Below are 21,889 nucleotides of genomic sequence, written 5' to 3'. Positions count from 1 at the left end.
TATTAGGAAATGCTGGAAAACTATTGATTATGTTTGCTGTAATGTCACGAAGGATTAATTCCCTTAGGAATTATTGTTTTATGGTAAAAAATAATGAGTGTTTGTATATAACAACCCTGTCCCAGCCTTCTGCCCTGCTAACCAGTCTGGTTGCTCGGTAGTGCAGCTGCACCTGTGAAGTCTGGGAGTGATGAGGGCTCTCAGGGATATTATTTTGCCTGTTAGGCTGCTGTTATTTGCATGGTACGAGTGGATAAACCGCAGGATTTCTATTTTTCCTTTCTATCTTTGCCACCGTTGACCTAGTTTTTGAAGCCAGTAGCCCTGAGCAGCCATCTGTACTCGAGCTGATGCCAAATAATGGAAATCACATCGCAAGGTAATCGCCCCCTGAGTGGTCTGAGGGGTCCACGGGTGTGTGTGCTGTGGTTGCACTGCTCCCCCTTTGGGTTTCGCTTCCCAACACCATCACTAGTGGTGATGACTGAACAGCCGGCGTGCTTGTGGCTGAGCCAGGTACGAGCAAGGTTTCCCTCGTTCCTGATGCACTGCAATGTTTTTAACTGCCGGGAGCAGCTGGAAGTTCTCTCTTTTTGGGGTCTCTCCATTGCAGATGGCTCAGTCCTCGTTAGGACTTATTATTTTAATAAGTCTGTGTATTATTTTAAGTTACCAGGAAAACTTGTGCTGGTTTAGGGGCTGGGGCTCTGTGGTACTGTGCCACCAGGGCCGTTTTGCTGAGGCTTTGCTCTGGTTTGTGAGGTTTCAGCTAATTTGCTCTGAGCTGTTGCTGATGCCCTGCCACGCGGAGCCGTTCAGAGGAAAGCTGCGTTTGTTCCCGGGAGCCTCTCAGTCGGTAATGGATTTATCCCCGCAGCAGCGTGGCAACAAGTGGCATTTATCCCCACTTTCCATAGGAGAGGTGCCTGGCGATGCATTTCATTTAAGGCTGTTTGAACTTGGCATAGCTTTGATGTCTGTGAAGTTCTTGTCCAGAGCGATCGGGAGAGGGAGTGTGGGCTCTGGGCTGTGTCCGGGAGAGTTTCAGAAACCATCTCGACCCCGATGTGTCCTAATGTCTTAAAGATACCTCCTTCTGGTACGAGGGCCAGAGCTTACAAAGATTTGTGGCAAATCCAGGAGCTGAACCAAACTCCCTGGAGTTGCTTGCTTAGCTGCTGGGTTTCGCTGTCCTCAGGGTGCTGGGAGATGCAGGAATTGATGCCGTAACCTTTCAAGGCGTGGGGTGATAAAACGATGGCTTGGGCTTTCTGCATTTTCTCTTTTCCTTGCGGTACGTTTGAACCTCTGCTGCCCACGTAGGGCTAAGCTCGGATTTCTGTCTGCAGTGCTTTACCAACCTGCCATCTCTGACAGCTGCACAAAACTCACTGTCCCGAAGGAAGCTCACAGCACACAGAACACGAGCGGTGCCTCCAACTGCTCCCCAACCAGAGCTCGGGGACCTGCGAGGAGCCGTCCACCTCTGTGACTTTCCTCCCAGGCGGGCAGCACGTCGTGCAGCATTTACTTCTCATTTCTCGGGCCATTTGAAGCGGTCCCCTCGCCTCCTGTTTCAGAACACTCACCTCCATCTGACACCGAGTCCTGGCTTTGTGAAAGCGCTGTGACACGGGGTGGCTGAACACCGAGCTAGTTACTGAGTAACTCGCAGCAGCCCTTCTCTGCGCTCAGTTGCAGCTCACACGCCGTGCTGGGGTGTGTAAATCGGGCTGAGGGCTGGCCCTGCTGTGTACGGGATTTAGAAGAGGCCTCGGGTTGTTGCTTGCAGCAACTCTCAGGCACGGGCTGAGCAGTCAGCGAGCTGCGCTCCAACAGCCCCTGTATCATGCTGTGCACAGGGGAGCTGGAGGCTGAATCCAGATCCTGTCAGAGAACATTTTGCTGCTTCCCACTAGCTAAAAGCTGAATCTAGCCACAAGCAAGGAGATTATTTTCTGTAGGAAGCTTGGAAGAAACTCCTGTTTTTTCCCTGGGAGACGATGCATGAGAACAAATGGGAGAGTTGTTGCCTGGATGACATTAACCAGTTGGCAGCTTAGTTTGAGGAAAAAATAGTGACATGAAATCGGCTTATTTTTTAAGCCCAGCTGGAAACTAGTCAGAATTCATCTCACCAGATAAGGATGTTATAAAATACAGCATCGGACTCCAGCAAATGTATTTGGAGGCAGGAAGGAATTTACTGCAGAGGCTTGAGGTGATTCAGAGTCACACAAAGTAGATGAAAGCCTCAGCCTCTGCCTTCTGTGCCATTTTACAGACAAAGCATTTCAAAAACAAAAGTTGTTTTTTTCTTTTAAAAAAAAAAAAAAAAAAAAAACTGCGGCACATAAAACACAGCCTCAGTGCTTCCTTGATCTGCCTTGATGTTTATCATACAGCCCTTTTTTCTCTGCTCCTCGGAAAGCAGCACTTAATTCTTGCAGAAAATTAAATCTCCCTGCTTCCAGTGGGACTCATTGGCCCTTGTCTCGTGGCGCTCCTCGGCTGCTGCGGAGCTGGGAGCGCGGTCCCCAGGGAAGGGCTCTGGGCTGGGGCCAGCAGGAGCCCGCTCTGGCAGTGACATCCGAGGGCAGACGGAGCGGTGCTGGCTGCGGGAGGGCGAGGGCTCTGCCTACTGCGGCCTCAGCAGCCCCTGCGTGGAATTTTTGGGCTCTGCCCACGTGGGAGCCGCGGCCACGGCCCCAAGGCTCGGGTGGAACAAGCGCCGCTGTTAATAATTGACCGGTGAGATAATGAAATAGCCGTGCCTGCTGTTTGCTGTTCTTTCTTTTCCACCGTGGCCGTAACACTCTGCACGATGGAATGTAATAAAGCAAAGGGCGATTTCCACAGGCGAGGCAGGGGAGTCGTGCGTGGACGCGGCTTTGGAGCCTGTGATGTGCCCGGGGCTGCCTGCTGCCTCTGAGGCATCCCGGCCACGTGGCGGCCAGGTAAGTGACGGGGGAAATCGCCTCTTCGGCACTCTGCAAGTTAATTGATTAATTGCTTCTTAATCTACAGATAAGTGCGTGTGTTTGGGGAGGGAGAGAGGTTCTGCGAATCGCAGGGTGCGGACCTTGGAGGGCCCCAGGGCGTGTGTCTGTGTTGTGCTGCCTTGCTGTCCCCAGCTCCCTGCACAAGCAGATGTCTTTTCATCGGGACAGTGCCCACGGCAGCGTGTCCCAGAGCAGCTGGGGGATGCAGATCCAAGGACCCAGCTTAATGCAGCGCTTGTACGATGTCTGTACGTGGTTTGAGCACTGCCAGGTGCACCCGGCCGTGGGTGCCTGAGGGACCCCCGAAGGACTAACTCAGGTCTCGGGTTGCTTCCTGAGCAGCATCTGCTGCCGAAGTCCAGCAGCTCGCATCCAAAGGCATCTTTCCTGTAGCAGTCAGCAGGGAAATGGGCGAAGGAGCAGGAACTGTCCTGGAAGATATTAAAACCACACTTTGAGGTGTTGAACCCGGGCTCCAGAGCAGCCTCGGGGCCGTGTGATTGCACGCAGCCTCCTGAGCGCCAGGGCTCAGCCTGCGCACCTCGGAGTGAGAAAGATGGGACTTCACAGGGTGCTGCTTGCTCCTCGGGGCTGCACGCTCTGCGTGTTTGCCGAATAAAGGATGTCTGTGTTCCCAGAGTGAGCTCAGTATGTGCTTTCCCCAATCTTTTTCCTAATCATCTCCTGTCAGTTTTGTGGCATATGCTTGGAAACTGTTTGCAAAGGTAAGTGAGTGTTTAATTTCTGCCTGGGATCCCGAGTACCCTGCGTTCCACCACCAAACCTGTGCTAATGTAACTAACAGGTATTCCCAGATAAGCTTCAGCTCCTGGTAGTTTCTCGGGGCTTGTTATGGAAACCAGCAATAACAGTGATTAGTGTGAGCAAGAATAAATGCTTGTGCATTTTGTCCAGATGAAAGATATGGGAAAATACTTGAATGCAATGCTTGCCAAAGGACTGGGCTGCTCAACTATATTGTGTTTCCTTTATATACTTCGTGTTTTTCTTTTATTCCACTGGAACGCTCTGTAGTAACTGGATAATACATTTTAGTCTCCCTCGGCCCGAAGGCAGGCACAATTACAGCTGACATCTGGATAAAGGAGACTGAGCACAGGCATCTTCTGGGAAGGAGTAGTTTCTGTTTCTTACGTCAAAATAAGTGAGTTTAAAAGCTAATTGTTTTTAAAAATCAAATTAATTCATCATAGTAGATTTGTATAGAAGAAAATGGAAGTGCTAATACTGTTGGCTGATTATATTTCATACTGGCAGCGTGCTCTAAAATAGTGGGGCAGCTGCGTGCTTTACTGAGGCCAGCAAGTTCCCACAGGAATTAAGCTGTGGGCAGCAGAAGTGCTCGGGAGGCAAGGTGCTGGGTGCCCTTCCCAGGGTAGGACTTCGTAACAGTTTTGTGGTGAGGGAAAAGGTAGCACAGCAGTGACGGTGTGATTGCATCTGCAGGATAAACTCTGCCATGCAAGGGGGAAACTGCCTCGGGCAGGCTGAGAACAAACCCACCTGGCCTCGGGCCGCTCTGCTCCCTGTCGCAGAAGCTGCCGAAATTGTGGTTTTCTGCTCTTGGTTGTCTTAAACATGTTGGGAGTGTGTGTGAGGGGTGTGAGAGCTCTGTGTTCAGTTTGAATTCTCTTTTGTGTTTCCTAGGATGTTAATAATCTAATCTGTAACAAATTTGCACATGTATAAAAATCAACAGAATCGTTAGAGTTTTTTCTGTTAAACTTTGAGCTCATTAGAGTCTCTAGTTCTTTGGTGCTCTTGAATCTCTTCGAGTCTGTTCTAGGATGATAAATTTGTGGGATTAAATGAGCTCAATCAAGCAACAAAAAAAAAAAAGAAGATTGTGGTGAAGTAAGAAAGGACGGAATGGGAAAGGCTGGGAGGACACTCACGTGTTTGGGCTGAAGCAGCGATTTCTGACAAAAGCCTTTTCTGTTTCTACCTCAGAAAACACGTCACAAAGAAAGTGTTTGGTGTTTAGTAGATTAGGGAGCGATGACGGTGGAAGCCAGGAGACGTTTTTCAGGCTGAGTAACGAAAGACAGTGAATCTGAGGACAATGGGGAAGTATGCGAGGGGTGACTGCTGTAACGAGAAGGTCAGGCTCCGCTGGGCGCCCAGACAAGGTCTCTCTCTGAGGGATTGCTAAACCTGACCTTCCTCATTAAATCCTTGGTCAGACATCAGGCCGTGGCTCCCAGGCCCAAGATAATTTTATTTGGGCTGCAGTCTTTTTCAGCCGAGCAGTCGTGTTACCGAGATGTGTCGGCAGCGAGGTGCCCTCACCCTGCAGATGCCTGCAGGGAAGGCGAGTGATGGACCAGCTCCTGGCCGGGCAGAGCTCCCATGCTGGTCCATAGGAGCCCCGTCCTTCCGTGGAGAGCTAGGGAGAGCTGGGCGAGGGCATTTAGGAAGATTTATTCGCACAAAATGAAGGGATATTGAAACGCATTCTTATTTTCATCTTCCTTGAAATTGCTCGGGACGTTTCCATTGCTCCAGAAAGCCGGAGGTCTGTGTGTGTGATTTCACTGGGAATGTTTACATTCCTCAAACTGGTGAAATTTATTAATGTGCACATGAGTCATAAACCTCCTCTAAATCCCACTTAGGCTCTGTCTCAATAATGTCTGACACTCTGACTTTCTTTGGCTCCCAGTAGCAGGGAAAGTTTCCCAGTGGGCCCGTGTAAGCCAACCCTGCAAGTTTGTCCGTGGGCTTTGACATACAACATCCCGGGCAGCTGCCAGACAGCGACCTGCACGGTCGTGGAAACTGCACTGATTTGGGAGTCTGTTTTGTAGAGACTTCAGACGTCTTGGAAGAAAAATACAGGTTAGCAAAGGTGCATTTCCAGTCATCCAAAGGGGGTGCCATCTGCTCTTTTCTCTTATGTTGCTCTCCTGTAAGACAAGTTTGAAACCTGAAGTTGAAAGTTCTTCTAATTTATAAACTAGAAAGGCAATAAAGCTGGGAGAGAGACTTTCCGAGACGCTGGCACAGGGACAGTCGTCCAGACACGCTTCCCTGGATGTGGTGTCCTTCTCCTTCCCTCGCCCTTTATCATGTGAAAGTGGTGGAATTTGAAGACTTCAGACTTCTGTCTGGAATTTCCGCAAGTTTCACAGCGCGGTCAAAGGAATGAATCTTGCTAAGACGTGGCGTGTCTGGAGAGAAGAGAGACGGGCACTGGGGCTGCGTGGGTCACCGTGCCCTGCGTGTGCGTGGGTTTCTGCCCGGGTGGCGATGTGGGAGCCGTGGGTGCAGCTGCAGAGCAGCGCCTGGTGCCCCCCGTGCTGGCCGGGAGCTGCCTGCCGAAGCAAGGTACCACGGATGTGTTTTGGGTGGCCTGCGAAACGGATGGGTCAGGTGCTGTGATCTGTGCAAGTGATTGGAATCTGAAGAATTTGGGCTAATATTGACAGAGTGTTTGCCCTCTGATAAGGAGCGGGTCAGTCACAAACACGAACATGACATAACGTCGGTAGGTTGGTCACAGAGCTCGCCTTGCCTTTCACACTTATCTCTCCTGTTCTTCAGAGAGCAGCTGCATGCTGTGGTTTGGTACAGGTTAATAGCTGTGGGGCTCTTGCCTTTATTTCCACAGAACTATTTGTCTAAAAAAGGCAGTCTTACAGAAATCGCCTCAGTAAACTTTATTGGAAGTGGACAGATGAGCACGGCTGCGACAATACTATTTTTTCCCTACTATTATCACGGTAGAAACTTGGAGCAAATCTTGTTTTGATACATCAGTCATCATTATCTTGGCCCAGAGTGTGCCAGCCTAGTGCCCACAGCATCCTCTGGGTTTTGTTCAGCCTCAGCCCCCGGCCTGCTGTGCAGCCGTAGCCGATTGCTTTCCCTCTTGAGGTCCTGATTCTCTTCCGTGCTTGTGTTCACCTCATCTCCTTGGCAAATCTACAGAGCAGCGACTTCATGTTCTGTATTTGCAGGCTGCTTTGCATAGAGAGCTGTGTTCCACGTACAGGTTCCTGGGCAGAACTGGAATAAATACAATAAATAAGGGGGTGGAAGTCAAGCCTTTAAAAAACAAAACAAAAACCAAACCAAAACAAAAAAGCACTTTTGTTTGGATCTTAATAGCTGTTAGGGGCTTTATTACCTCCTTGGGCACCTGGAATGACACAGTTAGCACACTTCCTTCATCTTCCAGTGTGTTTTGTTCCAAAACACTTTTAATTTAATGTTTTTCTTTTTGCTTCTGGAGGGTTACAATGAAAATACTGAGAGCTTGCCTGGAACATTCGCTCTGTGTCACGGGCTTGCCAGGGCACTTCTAAGACCCAAACCAGCGTGGTCCATGAGGGTGCTCCACCACCGACCAGCTGAGGAGAACAATGACTCCGTTGTTTGGCAGCTGAGGTTTAACTAAATTCTTCTTTCCCTTTCGCATGTGAAAAGGAGGCAGATTCCGCATAGTTCTTTGAACACATCAAGGTCCGTGATTTTTGCTACCTGAGTTCAGGAAGCATCTTCCCAAATAGGGATGACGAATAGGATGGTGGGTTTTCCCTGAGATGTGTTTCATCATCGTGTTGTTTAAGTTTTAGTGGAGATTGTGGAGCTCAGTACATCACGTCAGTCCCTATTATTTCTATCGCTTCAAGGCCGTGACATTGCAGGCTTCACTCAGACTGAGCAGACACTCAAGATTAGGGCTGTGGCAAGAACAGGAGCAGAGGGCACCAGAGTGGAGAAAAAAATTCTCAGGCTTATCTGGCACCTCCCTGCTGCCCAGGAAAGGCTGCAGGTGGCTCAGGTGAGAGGCTGCCACGGAGGAGCAGGCACAGAATGCCCTGTGAGCTGCCACCTCCTCCTGCGTCCTGCTGCAAGCACGACTTGGTACTTGCTGCTGCCTTTTCCAAGCCAGGTGCTCACACCTTGAGCTTCTAAGGCACAGAAATAGCTCCCTGCTCTTTCTGGTATCGCCATGAAAACCTGAGACACGAATTCTTCTCTTTGTTGCTGCGCTCGCTGTAAATTGCAAGCAGAGGTAGCTGGAAATAATGAGGGGAAAAGGTTCTTAGGAAACACTGCTGTAGCAAACCAGGAGAGCTCTGTTGCTGCTGCACGCGGAGCCGCAGCACAAGTGTTATATAAATTCTGCACATAGCTGCGGAAAGTCAGAGCCAGCTTCTGGCTGTAAATCCAGGCAGCTCCACTCACTTTGATGGAACGGTGCCAGCACGTCCCAGACAAAGCCTTGGCCCGGCCTATTAATAGCAGCCGTGGGGGAATCGAGCTGCTTGGAGAAGGTCCACTGGAATAAAATTTTGATTAAAAAACGGAGATAAAAATGACAGAGGAATCTGCCTTCTGGTTCTCTTGTGGAATGTGGCTCCCACAGGGTTTCATCCTGTGCGGCTCCCAGCACCTCCAGGTACACCCAGGCTCGCAGAGCTCACCAAGCATTCACTCTCTCATCTGCTTTTCCTTCTTGATAGGTTCAGAAAATTCAAGGTTTTCTTTACACCAGATTTCTAAGGTTTTTATTTCCTTAAATTCTTCAGTACGTCGATGAAAAGCATGGGAAATTTCGTCATCAGCCACTCATGCTTTGTGCTTCCTGTGAGACAAATTTCACGGCTGCGTTTAGATCATCTCTAGGGAGAGAGAAATCTTCTCCAAGTGTCCGGGAGTTGATTTCTTGCTGAAATTTCTGAAGGACCCCAGCAGAAGTTCCCACTTGGTGGTGGTACGCTCCTTTCATTTCTCAGAAACTAGTTAATTTATTTACTGTGCCCCACGAGTCCAAGTTCCCTTTAGAGATTAACTTGTGTATTTTGGCTTCCATCCACCTCTTCCCTTGGCTCCAAATGAATGATACCAGCACTGTCTTTGAAACGAGGCAGGAATGTGAAGGTTTTTGATTAAACGGCGGCATCACCGCTGGAATCTCCCCGCCAGCTTTACGAGGCCCCGCTGCGGATGCGAGTTGTTGGGAACAGTGGGCGAACCTGGGGGGAGTTCCACCTTTTTCAGGAAAACAGGCGTGCGATATTTAGCTGGTAGGATTTGGAGACAGTTTGCGTTTCTTCAGGAGTGTGGCTGCATAAGGTGAGTGCAGCCGTGTAGCTGCAAAGCCTCCTGCTGCTCAGGTGAGGGCTGTGTCCATCCGAAGGAGAGCCAGGTGCTGACCCAGGGCTGTGAGCATTTCTGGAAGCACAACCGAAAGTCACTTTGAAGCTTCATCCCGCCAGGTGTGTGCTGTATTCAGGTACCTCCAGGATTAGGCAGCACTGAGTTAGGGTTTTCAACCTCTCAGACTTATTTCTGGACAGACTCAGAAACCAGCTTTGAAGCTGGCCCTTGATGCTTTGTAACTGCAGTGAGAGGACATCCTCTAATTGTGTACATCTTTTAGATTTAATGAAGATCTCAAAAGCTCTTGTTATTAAAGACTGAGTCCCTCCATTTGTGGCAGAGGAGTTGATCATTCCAATATCCTGATAATTGCTGAAGCCATCTAGCTACTCTGAACACTGCTTTCAGGTTCTCACCACCACCGTGTGTGATGCTCGGCCTGGTCTGCCAAAGTGCAGTTGGGATCCTCCAGCTGAGTCTTTTTCACATCTCTGTTTTTTTTTGTTTGTTTTATTTTAGGATCCTCTGAATATTACCGGAATGTGACTGCGCTGCAAAATGTACTTTTTCAACAGCTCAGTTGCAGACATCTAATCAGACTGTTTCCTGGAAAGGCTTCGACATGGCTCTGTCTGGGAACGAGATAGAAAGATGGGCTCATGGGCAAGGCGGCCGAATTGGAGAGCTGGTGGAGCCCGCGGCCTCCCCTGACAGCAGCCGTGTGTCTCCGGTGACGTCCCTTGGCAGCACAGAGCAGCTCCTGCACCTCCCTGGCAGGGCAGACTCTGCTTACAGCTCTTTCTCAGGGGGATCAAACGTCCCGGAGTATCCCACCCCATCGTGCTACGGCGAGCACTGCTCTTTGCCTCCCGAGCAGGTACCGTACATGGACTCAGAGTACGTGAGGGGGATTTATAACCTCAGTGCAGCAAACGCTGATCTCAGGTGGCTGCCTCCACACAAGGCACCAGACCCAGGCACCCGGGGCGTCTCTCACAGCGCTGGGCTCGCGGGGGGCTGTGGAAGCCCTCCTTCCCCCGGGGCTCCCGGCCAGGGACCGCCACCCTCTCCTCCTGTGCGACTCGACAGCTTCAGGGTCGCCAAGCACCTTGAAAACACGAGAAGGAGGCGTAGCTCTGGAAGCCCCAGCGAGGGCAGCGCGCAGCCAGCTCACGTGGACGTGTCGTGGAGCCAGAACAGGGCTGAAATCCCTGAGGCAGAGGCGGAGGCAGCCGGGAGAAAGACTGTGCAGCACAAAGGTTGGTGGTCTGCTGGTTCTGCAGAGGGGGTGTCTGTGTCAAAAGGTCTGGGGCTAAGGACAGCAGAAAATGCAGAGAGGAGCCCAGCCCAAAAACCTGTGAAGAGAAGTAATGCCCATGTTTTCAGCAGGCCGTCTTCCTTCATTTTTCAGGAATATTTAAGGACTGACTCTGTGGCTAACGTCTCGAAAATTTTTTCTGCTTACAATTCAGCTCATGCTCATAAAATTCCTGACGAGATGAGCTCCAAGCCCTATCCTCCGGGGCACGCCAACCCTCGCACTGTTAATGATACACAGGAAGACAAACAGCATCCCTGCAGCGTGCGCAGGCCAGCTTTCAGAGAAGCAGATCTGCGAGGCGTGGTGCCAGAGCCCAGCCGGTGGAAAGGGTCCTTTCTCTGCGCCCAGTGCCCGCTCCGTGCCGAGCTGGACCGGGATGTGTTTGAGGACATCTGTGACTTACAATATATGGAGCATGCTCCTCTAACTAAAAATGCATCCGGGAAGCTGAGCAGTTGTAGAGATGGAAAGCAGTGCTATAACTCCAAAGGAGAGCTCGGGAGTGGTGCTGGGGAACCGCTCCTGAGTCCCCAAGCCAAAACACAGAAAGCGTCGGTGTCCTGCAGCTCCCATGCTGAGCACACAGATGATGCCGACCACACAGCTTTGCTCAGACCAAAGGAGGATTCCACATCACAACTTCTAAATGAAGTCAGGAAAGAAAAACAAGCCAGTAACAGTGATCCTGAGCTTAGCATGCATCAGGAGCAAGAGGAAGCTCCTGCTCCCTGTCAGAAATACCAACCTGGACTTCAAAAACAGCTCTCGAGGGAGCTGCGGGACGATCTTGCTGGTGAACAAATAAGCAGGCAGACGACTCCCATGCTTTACTACCTTGCTGGGGGAAAAGCCACCAACATCCTGCACCACCACAAGTTCGCCCAATGTCGAGAGGGCTCAAGGAGCTCACCAGAGGAATTTCCAACAAGCAGCCAGGCTCCCTCGGTGAGGAGCGGAGAGATACAGAGGGAAAGCAGCCAGCTCCAGCCAGCCAGCCTGCGCCACCGGTGTGCTGATGACGGTCTGAATGAGACTGAAGATCTCATTCTCGGGAGTCCTGCTTCATCCATGGATGAGAGCTTCAAGAATGACTACAGAGAGAAACTTAAAGTGGCCCAGAAAAAGGTTCTGAGAGAAACCTCCTTTAAAAGAAAAGACTTGCAGATGAGTTTGCCTGTTAGACTGAGACAGAAGCCCTCCAAGAGGCCTTCAATCGAACACCTGAGATCTTTCTCATTATCCGGTGCAAATGAGGAAGCCAAACTTGCTCCTTGTTCCCCTCCTCCTCTGGAATCCTTAGAAAGGTTCAACAGAGATGGAGAAATAGAGAGGCCACAAAGGGGTCAAACAGGGGAAAGGAAAAGGGAAACAAAAGAGGAAAAGAAACTCTGTTATTCTGAGCCTGAGAAACTCGATCAGCTCGCAGACAAGGAAGCCCCGTGGAACCAGGCCAGGGGTGAAAGGACTGAGCCGGGCACAGAGGCAGCCAGGAGAAAGACCCTGGAAAACAGAGGGAGGGCACTGTCCAGCTCCAGTATCTCCCGGACAGAGCTGAAACAAATCCAGCACACGGCGCTGGTTGAATACATGGAACGAAAGATTAGCCAAAGACCAGGAGGCACGCAGCACGTCCCGCTGCATAAACCACCCCTGCAGAAGAGGCCCTCGCTTCCCAAGTGGCCTCCTGGCAAGGCTTCCAACCCCAACGGGAGCAGGAAGATGCAAAGCGATGAGGTTTTCTGCCAAGCATTCTCTGAAGAACCACCACCAGATGTCTCCTCTCCTTCGGCACTCGTCCTCCCCCCGAGCGTGGCCAACAGATGTGGCCCCAGCTCTGCCGCTGCTGGGTCAGTGCCCTCGGAGCCCAGCCCGTGTCCTGCAGCCGTGGGGAGCTGTGGTTCTGAGCAGGCACCAGCCGAAAGCCTCCCCGGGGCTGGAGCTCCTGCTGCTGCCCTGGCTGCTGAGAGACCTGAGTCAACGCCTCCTGCTGCACAGGTGAGAGGGGCTGGGGCAGGGGATGCTCTGAGAGAGAGCACAGTGGCTGTAAAACCACTGAGCAGCAGGAATGGGGATGAAGGCTTGGTATTTAACACGTGGTAGAGAGATGAAAAGAGTCGTGGCAAGGCACGCTTGCTCAGTCTGTAGGAAATGCAGGGTAGCAGTTGGAAAGCAGAGCGAATACTCCGTTTTTGCAGCGTACTGGAGAATTAATTAGGGGAGATTTTAAAGAAGTGCTCCCAATTTTGACGCATTCGTGATGAATGATAACAATTTGTTATTCTCCAAAGCATTATGTAAGGAAGCATTACCAGCAGCAGACAAACAACGCGCTCCTCAGTGTGAGGAGCTGCAGCCATTGCGTAAGGGTGGGAACTGCAACGGCCGACTGAGCAGCGACTGAGCAGCGTGCTCGCGCCGGGCAGAAGCGCTCGTTATCCTGCAACAAGTGGGCAGTTTCACAAAGGGGCGGGGGAGAAGGCTTCTAGCTAAAAATTACCCTTTGGGAAGTTCCTGAAGTGACTGGAAATCAGCTAGAGACCTGCCCGTTGCTTTGCTTCTGCTGTGCTCTGCAATCACAGCCTGGGAATTCAGGAACCTTTTTGGCTCCTGAATCTGCAGGACAGTGGCTGCCAATGTTGTTGCAAAAGGGGAAAAAATAAAAATAATAATTAAAAAAAAAAATACTCTGTTATACTACAAAAATTATCCAACTGAAGAGACTCCCACCAGTACTGGCCACTGTGAGTTGTGGGGGTCGGTGGGAGCAGAGCCTGTGCTTTGTTGCTAGCCCTCACTTGGTTTTCTAGGAAAAACAGGTGGATGCTACCTAGAAAGAGTCTAATGGCATCTGCAGTAATAAAAAGAGGTGGAGAAACTTAAAACACCAAGCAAACAAAAAACCAACAAAACACCAGCTTGCTAAACCTACTCAGGTTTATGCCCCCAAACAAGGGCGTGAAGCCGAGGCAGCGGCACGGTGCGAGCCTGCCGCCTGTACCGGTGCCGTTCTCGTTTCCAGGACGCGGAGAGATGTGCCAGCAGTGCCAGCGGGGCCGTGTCACCACCTCAGCCTCGTGAGAGCTTCCTCGGCACCCCCAGGTAAGGCTCCAAGGGGCACGGGGGCTGCCCCCCTGGTTTCTGCCGTGGGCACCGGAGCGCACCGCGCCGTGCGCCCGGGGAGCTCCTGCGGACACCGGGAGCGCAGCTCCCCCCTGCGACCTCCGGCAAAAACAGCAGCTGGGAGGGCTCGGGGAGGTCCAGCCTTGAGACTTTAATAAATAGAGGAAGCTGGAAAGATGACGGCAATTGCTTGTAGCTGCTTAAACAGCCTGCAAAAGCATCTGTTGCAGAGAAAGTGTCTTAAATATAAAGGAACTTCTTTGTTCTTACAGTTTCCACGATCCTGTGGGAGGTGGGTGCCAGAATCGCGAACAAGACAATGACGTAAGTGGACACTCTTGTCAGGACGCCGAGGAACTAGCTCCTGAAACCTCTATTGCCAGCCCGAGAAGCGGCAGCAAGGAAGATGCCCAAGTGGAGAAGGAATGCCGAGCCGGATCTCCGACTGGCAGCGCTTTAACGGAGCGCCCAGAGCAGCAGCTAAAGGCAAGTGATGCTGCAGTGCCTCAGGAGAAAGGAACATGCTGCCATGTGGTGCTGGCTCAGTCTCACCAAGGAGACAAAAATGCACCCAAAGGTTTATTTGCAAAGGAAGCAGCCGTGCTCGACAGCCCAGAGGATATTCTGCAGGAGAGAGAGACAAATCCATCCAAAAGGAGGCTGGGGTCTGCAGAGGACCAGCGATACCAAGAACTTGCGATGGAGATTGTTGCCAAAGACAGTTCTCTGGTTGATATTCTCATGCCTTATCCAGTTAGAAAAACTGCTCTGGACCTGATGGAGGGTCTCTTTCCTGCTGACGTTTCCATGCTGGATAAATCGCACAGAAGAAAGGCAGATGGGCAGCAAGCACAGGGGAATGAGTAAGTAGACTAAAACAATTAACCAGTATTTTAAGGTCTTATGGTGCATGAATATTAAGTATATACTAGTGCTAAGAAGACTTAGGGATTTTTTACACTTGTTTTGTTAATGAAATATTTTAGTTTTCTGATTTACGTGTCAAGAAATGAGAAAGAGGCTATGAGTGTGTAATGGGAGAAAGCTGGAGTAAACTACACCATGACAGCAGCATGCAAACAAACAAGCTGCGTGCATGGAAAGCAGGAGAAATAAGCAGGCTGTGCATTAGCAGGTGGGCATTTGTGGTATGAGAAATTTAACCCAATTCTGCCAGGGTAATTTGCTGCTGTTCAGCCAGGCCGTGTGGTTCCCACGCCACGCCATTCATGGATTTTGCAGATCCAGGTGTGCAGCAGATTCATCCACTCCTGAGCCTGTGGGAAGGGGAGCTGGGGCTGCCCATTAGGCCAGGAGCTGGCCCGGAGGTCCTTGCTGCTGAAGGTGGCAGGAGACAAAGTCCCTGCTGTGAGATGAGAGAGAGGTGACTTGGAAGTAGAGATGCATAAAACCAAGGACATAACCAGAGAATGGTAGAGGCTGGAAACGATCTCCAAGATCATCTAGTCCAACCTTCAGCCTAGTGCTGCCAAGTCCCTATTAAACCACTCACAAAGCACTACATCCACGCATTTTCTGAACATCTCTAAGGATGGCGAATCCACAACTTCCCTGGGCAGCTTGTTCCAGTGTTTCACAACTTTTTCAGTGATTAAATTTCTCCTGATATCCAACCTAAAGCACCCCTGGTGCAACTTAAAGCCATTTCCTCTGGTGCAATAGGGTCTCCCCTGAGCCTCCTTTTCTCCAGGCTAAACAACCCCCGCTCCCCCAGCGCCCCTCAGACCCTTCACCAGCCTCATTGCCCTTCTTTGGACACGATGTTCATGAACAGAACTCTAAGTGTTTGTCACAGGTGTTTGTTTTCTGTACAAATAGCAGGAAAAGCAATGGAGATGTGCCAGAGGAATGTTCTGAACCTGAACTCGATGCCAAGCAAAGGAGTGACAGTCCCGTTTGTAAGGGAAACCAGAACCCGAACCCGAGCGGAGGTGACACAAAGGACCTAGATGACATCACGTGTAAGAAAGTAGGTGCATGGCCTGCAAAGGAAGCGTTGTTTCTTCACCACCACGACGTTATTCATGTCACATTCCTGTACTGTGGGTGCTCCTATTCATGATGTGTATCCCAGTAACAGTGTTTCACATACAACTTTGAATCATTTTTAGTTTGTTTTTTCTGTAGTAAATTTCCTAGTGAATTGGCAAATTGATCACAAGCAGTGGTGTTCAAATTCTGCCTGGCTTTCCTCAGACCTCTTCTTCCACACACTCACCTTCAGCAGGTTGTTGGGGGTGGCTCGTGTCTGCAATGAGCCCGCAGGTTGGTTATCCCTCTCCTCGCACAGCCAGCTCCTGTGCAGCAGCTGGCTCAAATCTGGTTTCAGTAGCTGTCAAATTCATTACAGCTGGCAGCGTAAATAAGAAATGGCTTTTACTCTGAGAGGGCTGGCAGCAGTTTCTGTATGTTACAAGGGTCTGTTAATTTCCATACATGCAGCGAGTAAAGGTAGTGTGGACGTGGCTGGACTCCGGTTCTAGGGGTAGACACAGGGCATCTTGGAAGGGTAACGTGTAGCTTTGAAGAATTAAATAATTTTTTCCCTGTAGAAACTTGGCCATAACCTCTCTCAGGTAATTATAGTCTGCCTTCCTGAAGTTCCTCCTGCTGTGCATGTGGTGATATTTTTCATTGCCCGCTGTTTAACTGCTGCTGCTCTTTATGGTGACGTTGGTTGATTTCCAAAAAAAGCTGATATCGCTCTCCCACTCTGCTCTCGGGGCCTCTTCCCACAGTAACACTGCTGTATTACACAGCCTTCCCCGCTTGCTTTGCTACTAGGCACTTTGCTCACTGGCATCCACTGAAAAAATCACTTTTTCTGTGCATGTTATAAACGAAATTCCAGTCAGTTCTTGTGTGGTAAGAGAGCTGTGGCTTCACGGTCACGTCTTAGACAAAGCTGTGTGTATACATGTTGTAATCTTTGTTGTAGTTTATTTCTGACTCTGGTAGGAAGCTCTCAGAGCTAGGAATTATATCAGCAGTTAAGGCGATTACCAGTAATTTGATTTTCAGAGTTTGAGAATTAAGTATACCTAGCATGATCTTTCTTTCTTTTTGTTTTCCAGAGCTTGAAATTATTTTAAGTCTTAAATTCGCCAAAGATGACATGAGAAAAATCCCTTCTTTATAAACGACACGACTTCCCTTCGGCAATAAGCCTCTTGTGATGTTTTTTTTTCTCCCTTTGCAGCTGGAACTCGTCTCCAGCCTGCGCTCCAAGCTGCAGGTGCTGTGTGAGGACAGGGAGCTCGTCCTCTCGGAAGCCAGCGAGTGCGCCGCGCGTGGCAAGGAGCTGGAGGCCACGGTGCACGACGTCTGCAAGCCCAACGAGTTCGAGCGCTACCTGATGTTCATCGGGGACCTGGAGAAGGTGGTGAGCCTGCTGCTCTGCCTGTCCAGCCGCCTCGCCCGCGTCCAGAATGCCATGAGGAAGATCGACAGCAATACAGATGCGGAGGAGAAGGTGGGTGATGAGAGCACAGGGTGTTTAATTTGTCCAGTCTGTGTTTTTCAAGGTGGGGCTGTGCTCTCACAGCTCTGAACAGGTGGGATTGTACCCGACCTGAGCCAACCACTTCTCAGACAGCGTTTGGTACCAGGCAGAGAGGGGCTGGGTCTTTTGGTGCCGTTTTGGACAGTTTGGTGCTGGAGAGCCCTCATGCACGGCCAGCAGCACCTCTGCTCTCGCAGCAGGGCAGTGGCATGGCAGGAGCAGCAGGACCTGGGGCTGAGCTTTTGAACCCGTGACCACTCCCTCCAGAGCAGACCACAACCTGTGCTTCAGAGGTGGTTGTTTTCCCATTGGTAACTGCAGCGTGGTAATTACTACTGTCAAACCTTATTTCACTTAAAGGGCATGTCTGAGCTGTAGGGAGCAGGAGGAAGATGTGGTCGTAACTTCAGAGAGGATTTCCTGTAGTTTAACTCTGTAGTTTAACTGGCCACTTTTGCTGGAAAATTAGGAATTGTATCATGCCACCAGGAAATCTTTTCAAGTCTGTAATATATATATTTTTTTCTATCTGAGTTTATCCTAGGAATCCTGAGTTTCAAGCTGAGTTTACCCTAGGAATGACGGTTTCCTGCTGTCCTCATTGCTTTCAGACATGCTTTTATCAAAGCAGTACCTGCTGCTGTTAGGTTTTGTTCAGAAATTAGGAAGCACGGTGTTACTGCTGGGATCCCTGGTGTTACTGCTGGGATCCATGGAGCTGGGCTGCTGCTGACCTTTAGTGCACGTTGTAGAGGTTTGTTGTAGATGGAGCACAGGGGGCACTGAGAATCCTCCTGTGCAGAGCAATGAGGAGAAGCAGGATCTACCTGCTCTGAAATGTCTGCCAGGTTAACGCAAATAATTCCGGGCAGCATTCCACACCTAACGGACTTTGTGCCTTGTGGTTGGCAGGGGGCTGCCATTTCCTTAGTGTTCTGTTTGTCTTCTTCATGTAAATACATTAAAATCATTTATTCAAGACTTGGAATAACATGCCCGAGAAAGGCTTGTTTACGTGCCAATATTTTTTGCAAGTACCTCCCAGTCGATACAACTGCCCAGCAGCCTTGCTCTTTGATTCCAGCTGCCACCCTCAGGATACAGGTGGTGGCAGTTGCTCTGTGCTGTTTATGGACTTGGTCCTGAAACCAGGGATTTTCCAGCAGGGCTATCCCTATAAAAATCATTACAGCTGAAAGAGAATGAGCTAAAATGTGAAAGGTGTTAAAAGCCCATAGGACAGGCGAGGCTTGATGCTTGTGGATTTGGGAAAAAGAAACCTTTGATGAACACTTGTCTGCATCTCAGTTATTTTAGTACACCTGCATTTTAATAGAAGGAACGTGGTATTTTTCATATGGCATTGGCACTCTGGCCACACACAACTCAGAAAATACAAAGATGTGTGCTTAAAAAACTGCTTATTGAAAGAAGAAAGATGCAGGATACAATAAAATTAGCAGAATGTTAAGTACATTGATTTTTATCCTGAGGGCAGCATGGAAGAAGTGAGCCTTGATGGGATTTACTGGGAGTCTTTACCTTGCAAGCCACAAGAACGAGTAATTTAATCTAGGAAAAACTCATGTGGAACACAAAGCCCACAAGAGGAAGTAATTAAACTAAATCGAGTGTGGCTTCCAAATTACGATCCAGAGTCTGCCAGGAACGATGAGTTTTCACAGTGTGCTGCTTTGTTTTTTCATCCCGTTAGCAATCGCTGAACGAGCGGCACAAGCTCCTGTCCAGGCAGCGGGAAGATGCAAAAGACCTGAAGGAGAACCTGGACCGCAGGGGCAGAGTGGTGTCCAGCATCCTTGCCAAATACCTGACGGAGCAGCAGCTGCAGGACTACAGGCGCTTTGTGCAGGAGAAGACCTCCTTGCTGATCGAACAGAAGGACCTCGAAGAGCAGATCAAATTTTTCGAGGAACAGTTAGAAAATCTCGAGAAGAGCATCCCCCTCTAATACCCTAACGGACCGTCCGCTTTTGTACCTGGCAATTTGTGACATTTTCCTGGGAATCCGTGCACGCTGACCACCCTGGGCTCCCGCTGATGACCTGTATGCTGCTGTTAGTGCCCCAGGACCGACAAGTGCTTCGAGGCTCGAGGCACACTCTGGACACGCTTCCCCCCCTTGGAAGGCCAAGTGACAAAATCCTGCGGTGTGTAGCAGGCTGCGTTTTGGAAATGACTGCTAGGATGTCTTATTCCTCTAAATGTGTCGTGTATTTCCCCTTGTCCTCTGTCTGTCTGTTTCCAGATTGACGTGACTGCAATAAAAGAGCAGCACGAGTCTGCACCTCGTGGGTGGGAGAGTGTTTGAAGCGGAAAACCATGCGGGTGTGCAAATCTGAACTGAGATTGAACAAAACCGTAGGGAATGCTACGGATCGTTTCGGTGAAACTCCTGCACTTGTTCCTACTGCTTATGTACGTGACACAGTAAAAATGCATTGCAGTGGAAGAAAATAGTCATTTTCTTAGTAGTTGCCTTCCACAGGTACCTCCTGGCTCTGCGCAGCCCAGGTGGGCTGTCCAGTAGCAGGTCTTCTTATGAGGGCAGGAAAAAAAATGCCAGTAGGTGTTGAAACCATCTTAAAAGAACATTTCTGGGAACGTTAAACTCTGAACTTACTCCTGCACACTGTGTTTGCAAAGTCCTTGCTATGCTTTTGAAGTGTTTATTTTTCAAGCAACGCCTTTGGGGGCTGTTTCTAAGTAGCTTTCAATTGTCAGCGTGCTCAAGGAGTGCTGAGCGTGGGGAAAGCGCTCGGCTGCAGCAAGAGGTAGGTGGGAAGAGCGGAGGAAATAATTCGGTTTCAATGAGGCTTTATGTAATTCCCTTGGCAAAAATCTTTTAAACTAACGTTGTGTTTTGAGTCAAACCAGTGATGTTGCTGTACTTAAAATTTGAGTGATTTTTTTTAAGGTGTTCAGTGAGAGGAATATTCGGTGTGAGCTGCACGCCTCGGTCGTGAATGAGGCAACTACGAATCTAACTCAGGTTTCTTCCATGGGCAAAACAGATTTCCCCTGTTCCCTGATGCTAGGTGTTACCAAGAAATGTTTTACTAGCGGTGCCTCTGAGGTCGCCAGCTGCTCTCCCTCTGCCTTCAGAACGAACTGAGGTGGTGTTAGCTGCTTCACGGGGCCCAATAAACAAGGGTTGGCTCTGTGGCTGTGGGACTGATGTACCCTGAACAGGGCTGCAGAGGTGGCTTCAGAGGTATGTCTACAATGCTCACCAAGTGCAGTAAATGTATTTGCAGTAAAGGGTGCAAGGGGATGGTTTAGAACAGAGTGGTTTTGTCCTGCTGGTCTGAGCAAAACGGATTGTGCCGAGTGTTGGATGCGCTGATTTCCTGGACACAAGGAACTCCAGCAAGCGGTGCCCCAGCTGTGCAGCTGGATGGCCATTTGGCTTCAGTTTAGCTCAGCAGAATAAAAAGTTTGAAGTCCCTCAGGTGGCTGAAGGATGGGGCAATGTGTCAGTGCCAGCTGACACCACTACAAAATCCAGACTCTCCTAGACCCATAAAAATGTGTGGTTCCTCTCCTAGCTGAGGGTAGCCAACTAGTCAGAAATAAATTGAAGCTGGTACGTGCCTTGAGGTGCAGGCGTGGGTCTGCACCCTTTAGTTTCTCTTGGCTTTTTCCTGCTTGGTGTCATGGAGAAGATTTTTGCTGCTCCTACTGCTCCCACTCTGGCATTCACAAGTATGTTTCAAAGAGCAAAAATTAAAAATAACTTCTACTCCGTTTTGCAAAAAGTCATGTATCTGTGCTCTTTGTTACTTTTTCTGAACTGTGAATTTCAGGCAAAGTGAAAACGATGCAGCAACGAAATCGAAACCTCTTTGCTGGCAAGCAGAAACGCTTCCAAGGCACCAGCAGGTCCGGATGTCAGGTGGGTCTCGATTTTTATGCTGATCCTTTGTTATAGATTTGTTTCCAGTGGCCAAGCCCAAGGCAGCGGTGCCAGCTCATGCTGGAGGGAAGTCGTGTGCAGTCCTGCTGGAACACTGACATGCTGTGGGCTTGTAAAATCACAGACTGATGGGCAAATACAAACGATGATTTAACCTGATCCCATCTTAAGAGCTTTGCAGAGCATCCTTCCTAATGCATAGGAGCAGCCCCGGGTACTTCTGCTAATGGCCAAAGGCTGCAGTGGCTCAAAATCACATCCGTTACCTGCGAGGGAGAACTTTTATTGCCTAGAGCCAGAAGGGTGAGCAAATACAGCAGGTGTGGGACAGAGCAAGTGGCCAGTGGAAGGAGAACATGCTTTCTGCTCGTTCAGCAGCGCCTTGGCAGCCACTGTGGGAATTTTAGAGGTAGTGGCTCACTTAGGGTTTGATTTAACACCCACTGCAACGTGTGGGAGTTGCTGCTGGATCAGGAGCTGCTGTTTCAGCCTCTCAGGCACTAAACTGAAAGGTTTTTATTATTTTTGTTTCTTTAAACCCTGGCCTCGTTCTCTTCACGGGGGCGTTATGCTGTTGGACTTGTGCGTGCAGAGCTAATTAAGGAAGGGAGGGGTGCAGGGGTTAATGCAAATGTGCTGCAGAAGATGTATCTGGTGCCTGTGAGAGCTGGGCTTAGTAAATGGGAGGATGTTCTCTCTGCTTTGGGGATTCATGGCAACCATCTGAATAAAATTTTAAAAATAAGCTCAGAGCTGCATTGCAAAGCTCATCTTCTGCACCCTACGGGAGCCCACGGCTCCGTGGAAGGATAAGCAGGCAGTGGGAATCGTGTAGCCTCTGGGCTTAACAAAACGCA

At 49.8% G+C, this 21,889-nt stretch overlaps 1 protein-coding gene across 1 annotated transcript; it reads left to right on the top strand.

Moving 5' to 3' along the window:
* Nucleotides 1-2,806: 2,806 nt before the first annotated feature.
* Nucleotides 2,807-21,177, top strand: SHROOM1 (shroom family member 1). The gene is made up of 8 exons (XM_082771253.1): nt 2,807-2,957; nt 9,654-12,450; nt 12,744-12,794; nt 13,475-13,554; nt 13,848-14,438; nt 15,259-15,565; nt 16,796-17,068; nt 18,813-21,177. The coding sequence occupies exons 2-8, from the start codon at nt 9,757-9,759 to the stop codon at nt 19,065-19,067; spliced, it is 4,251 nt and encodes a 1,416-aa protein (XP_082627379.1). The 5' UTR covers nt 2,807-2,957; nt 9,654-9,756; the 3' UTR covers nt 19,068-21,177.
* Nucleotides 21,178-21,889: the final 712 nt, after the last annotated feature.

The sequence above is a fragment of the Aythya marila genome (genome assembly GCF_965140915.1).
Source record: "Aythya marila genome assembly, chromosome: 14".
NCBI classification, from domain to species: domain Eukaryota; kingdom Metazoa; phylum Chordata; class Aves; order Anseriformes; family Anatidae; genus Aythya; species Aythya marila.
The sequence above is the reverse complement of the archived record's forward strand: the minus strand, read 5'-3'. Positions and strand labels throughout refer to the sequence as shown.

Excerpts from the sequence above, each read along its gene's own strand:
- SHROOM1 (XM_082771253.1), top strand. The coding sequence starts at position 9,757 with ATGGCTCTGTCTGGGAACGAGATAGAAAGATGGGCTCATGGGCAAGGC. Across the intron at positions 12,795-13,474 it reads CAAACAACGCGCTCCTCAGT|GACGCGGAGAGATGTGCCAG; the intron begins GTGAGGAGCTGC and ends TCTCGTTTCCAG. Across the intron at positions 17,069-18,812 it reads ATACAGATGCGGAGGAGAAG|CAATCGCTGAACGAGCGGCA; the intron begins GTGGGTGATGAG and ends TCATCCCGTTAG.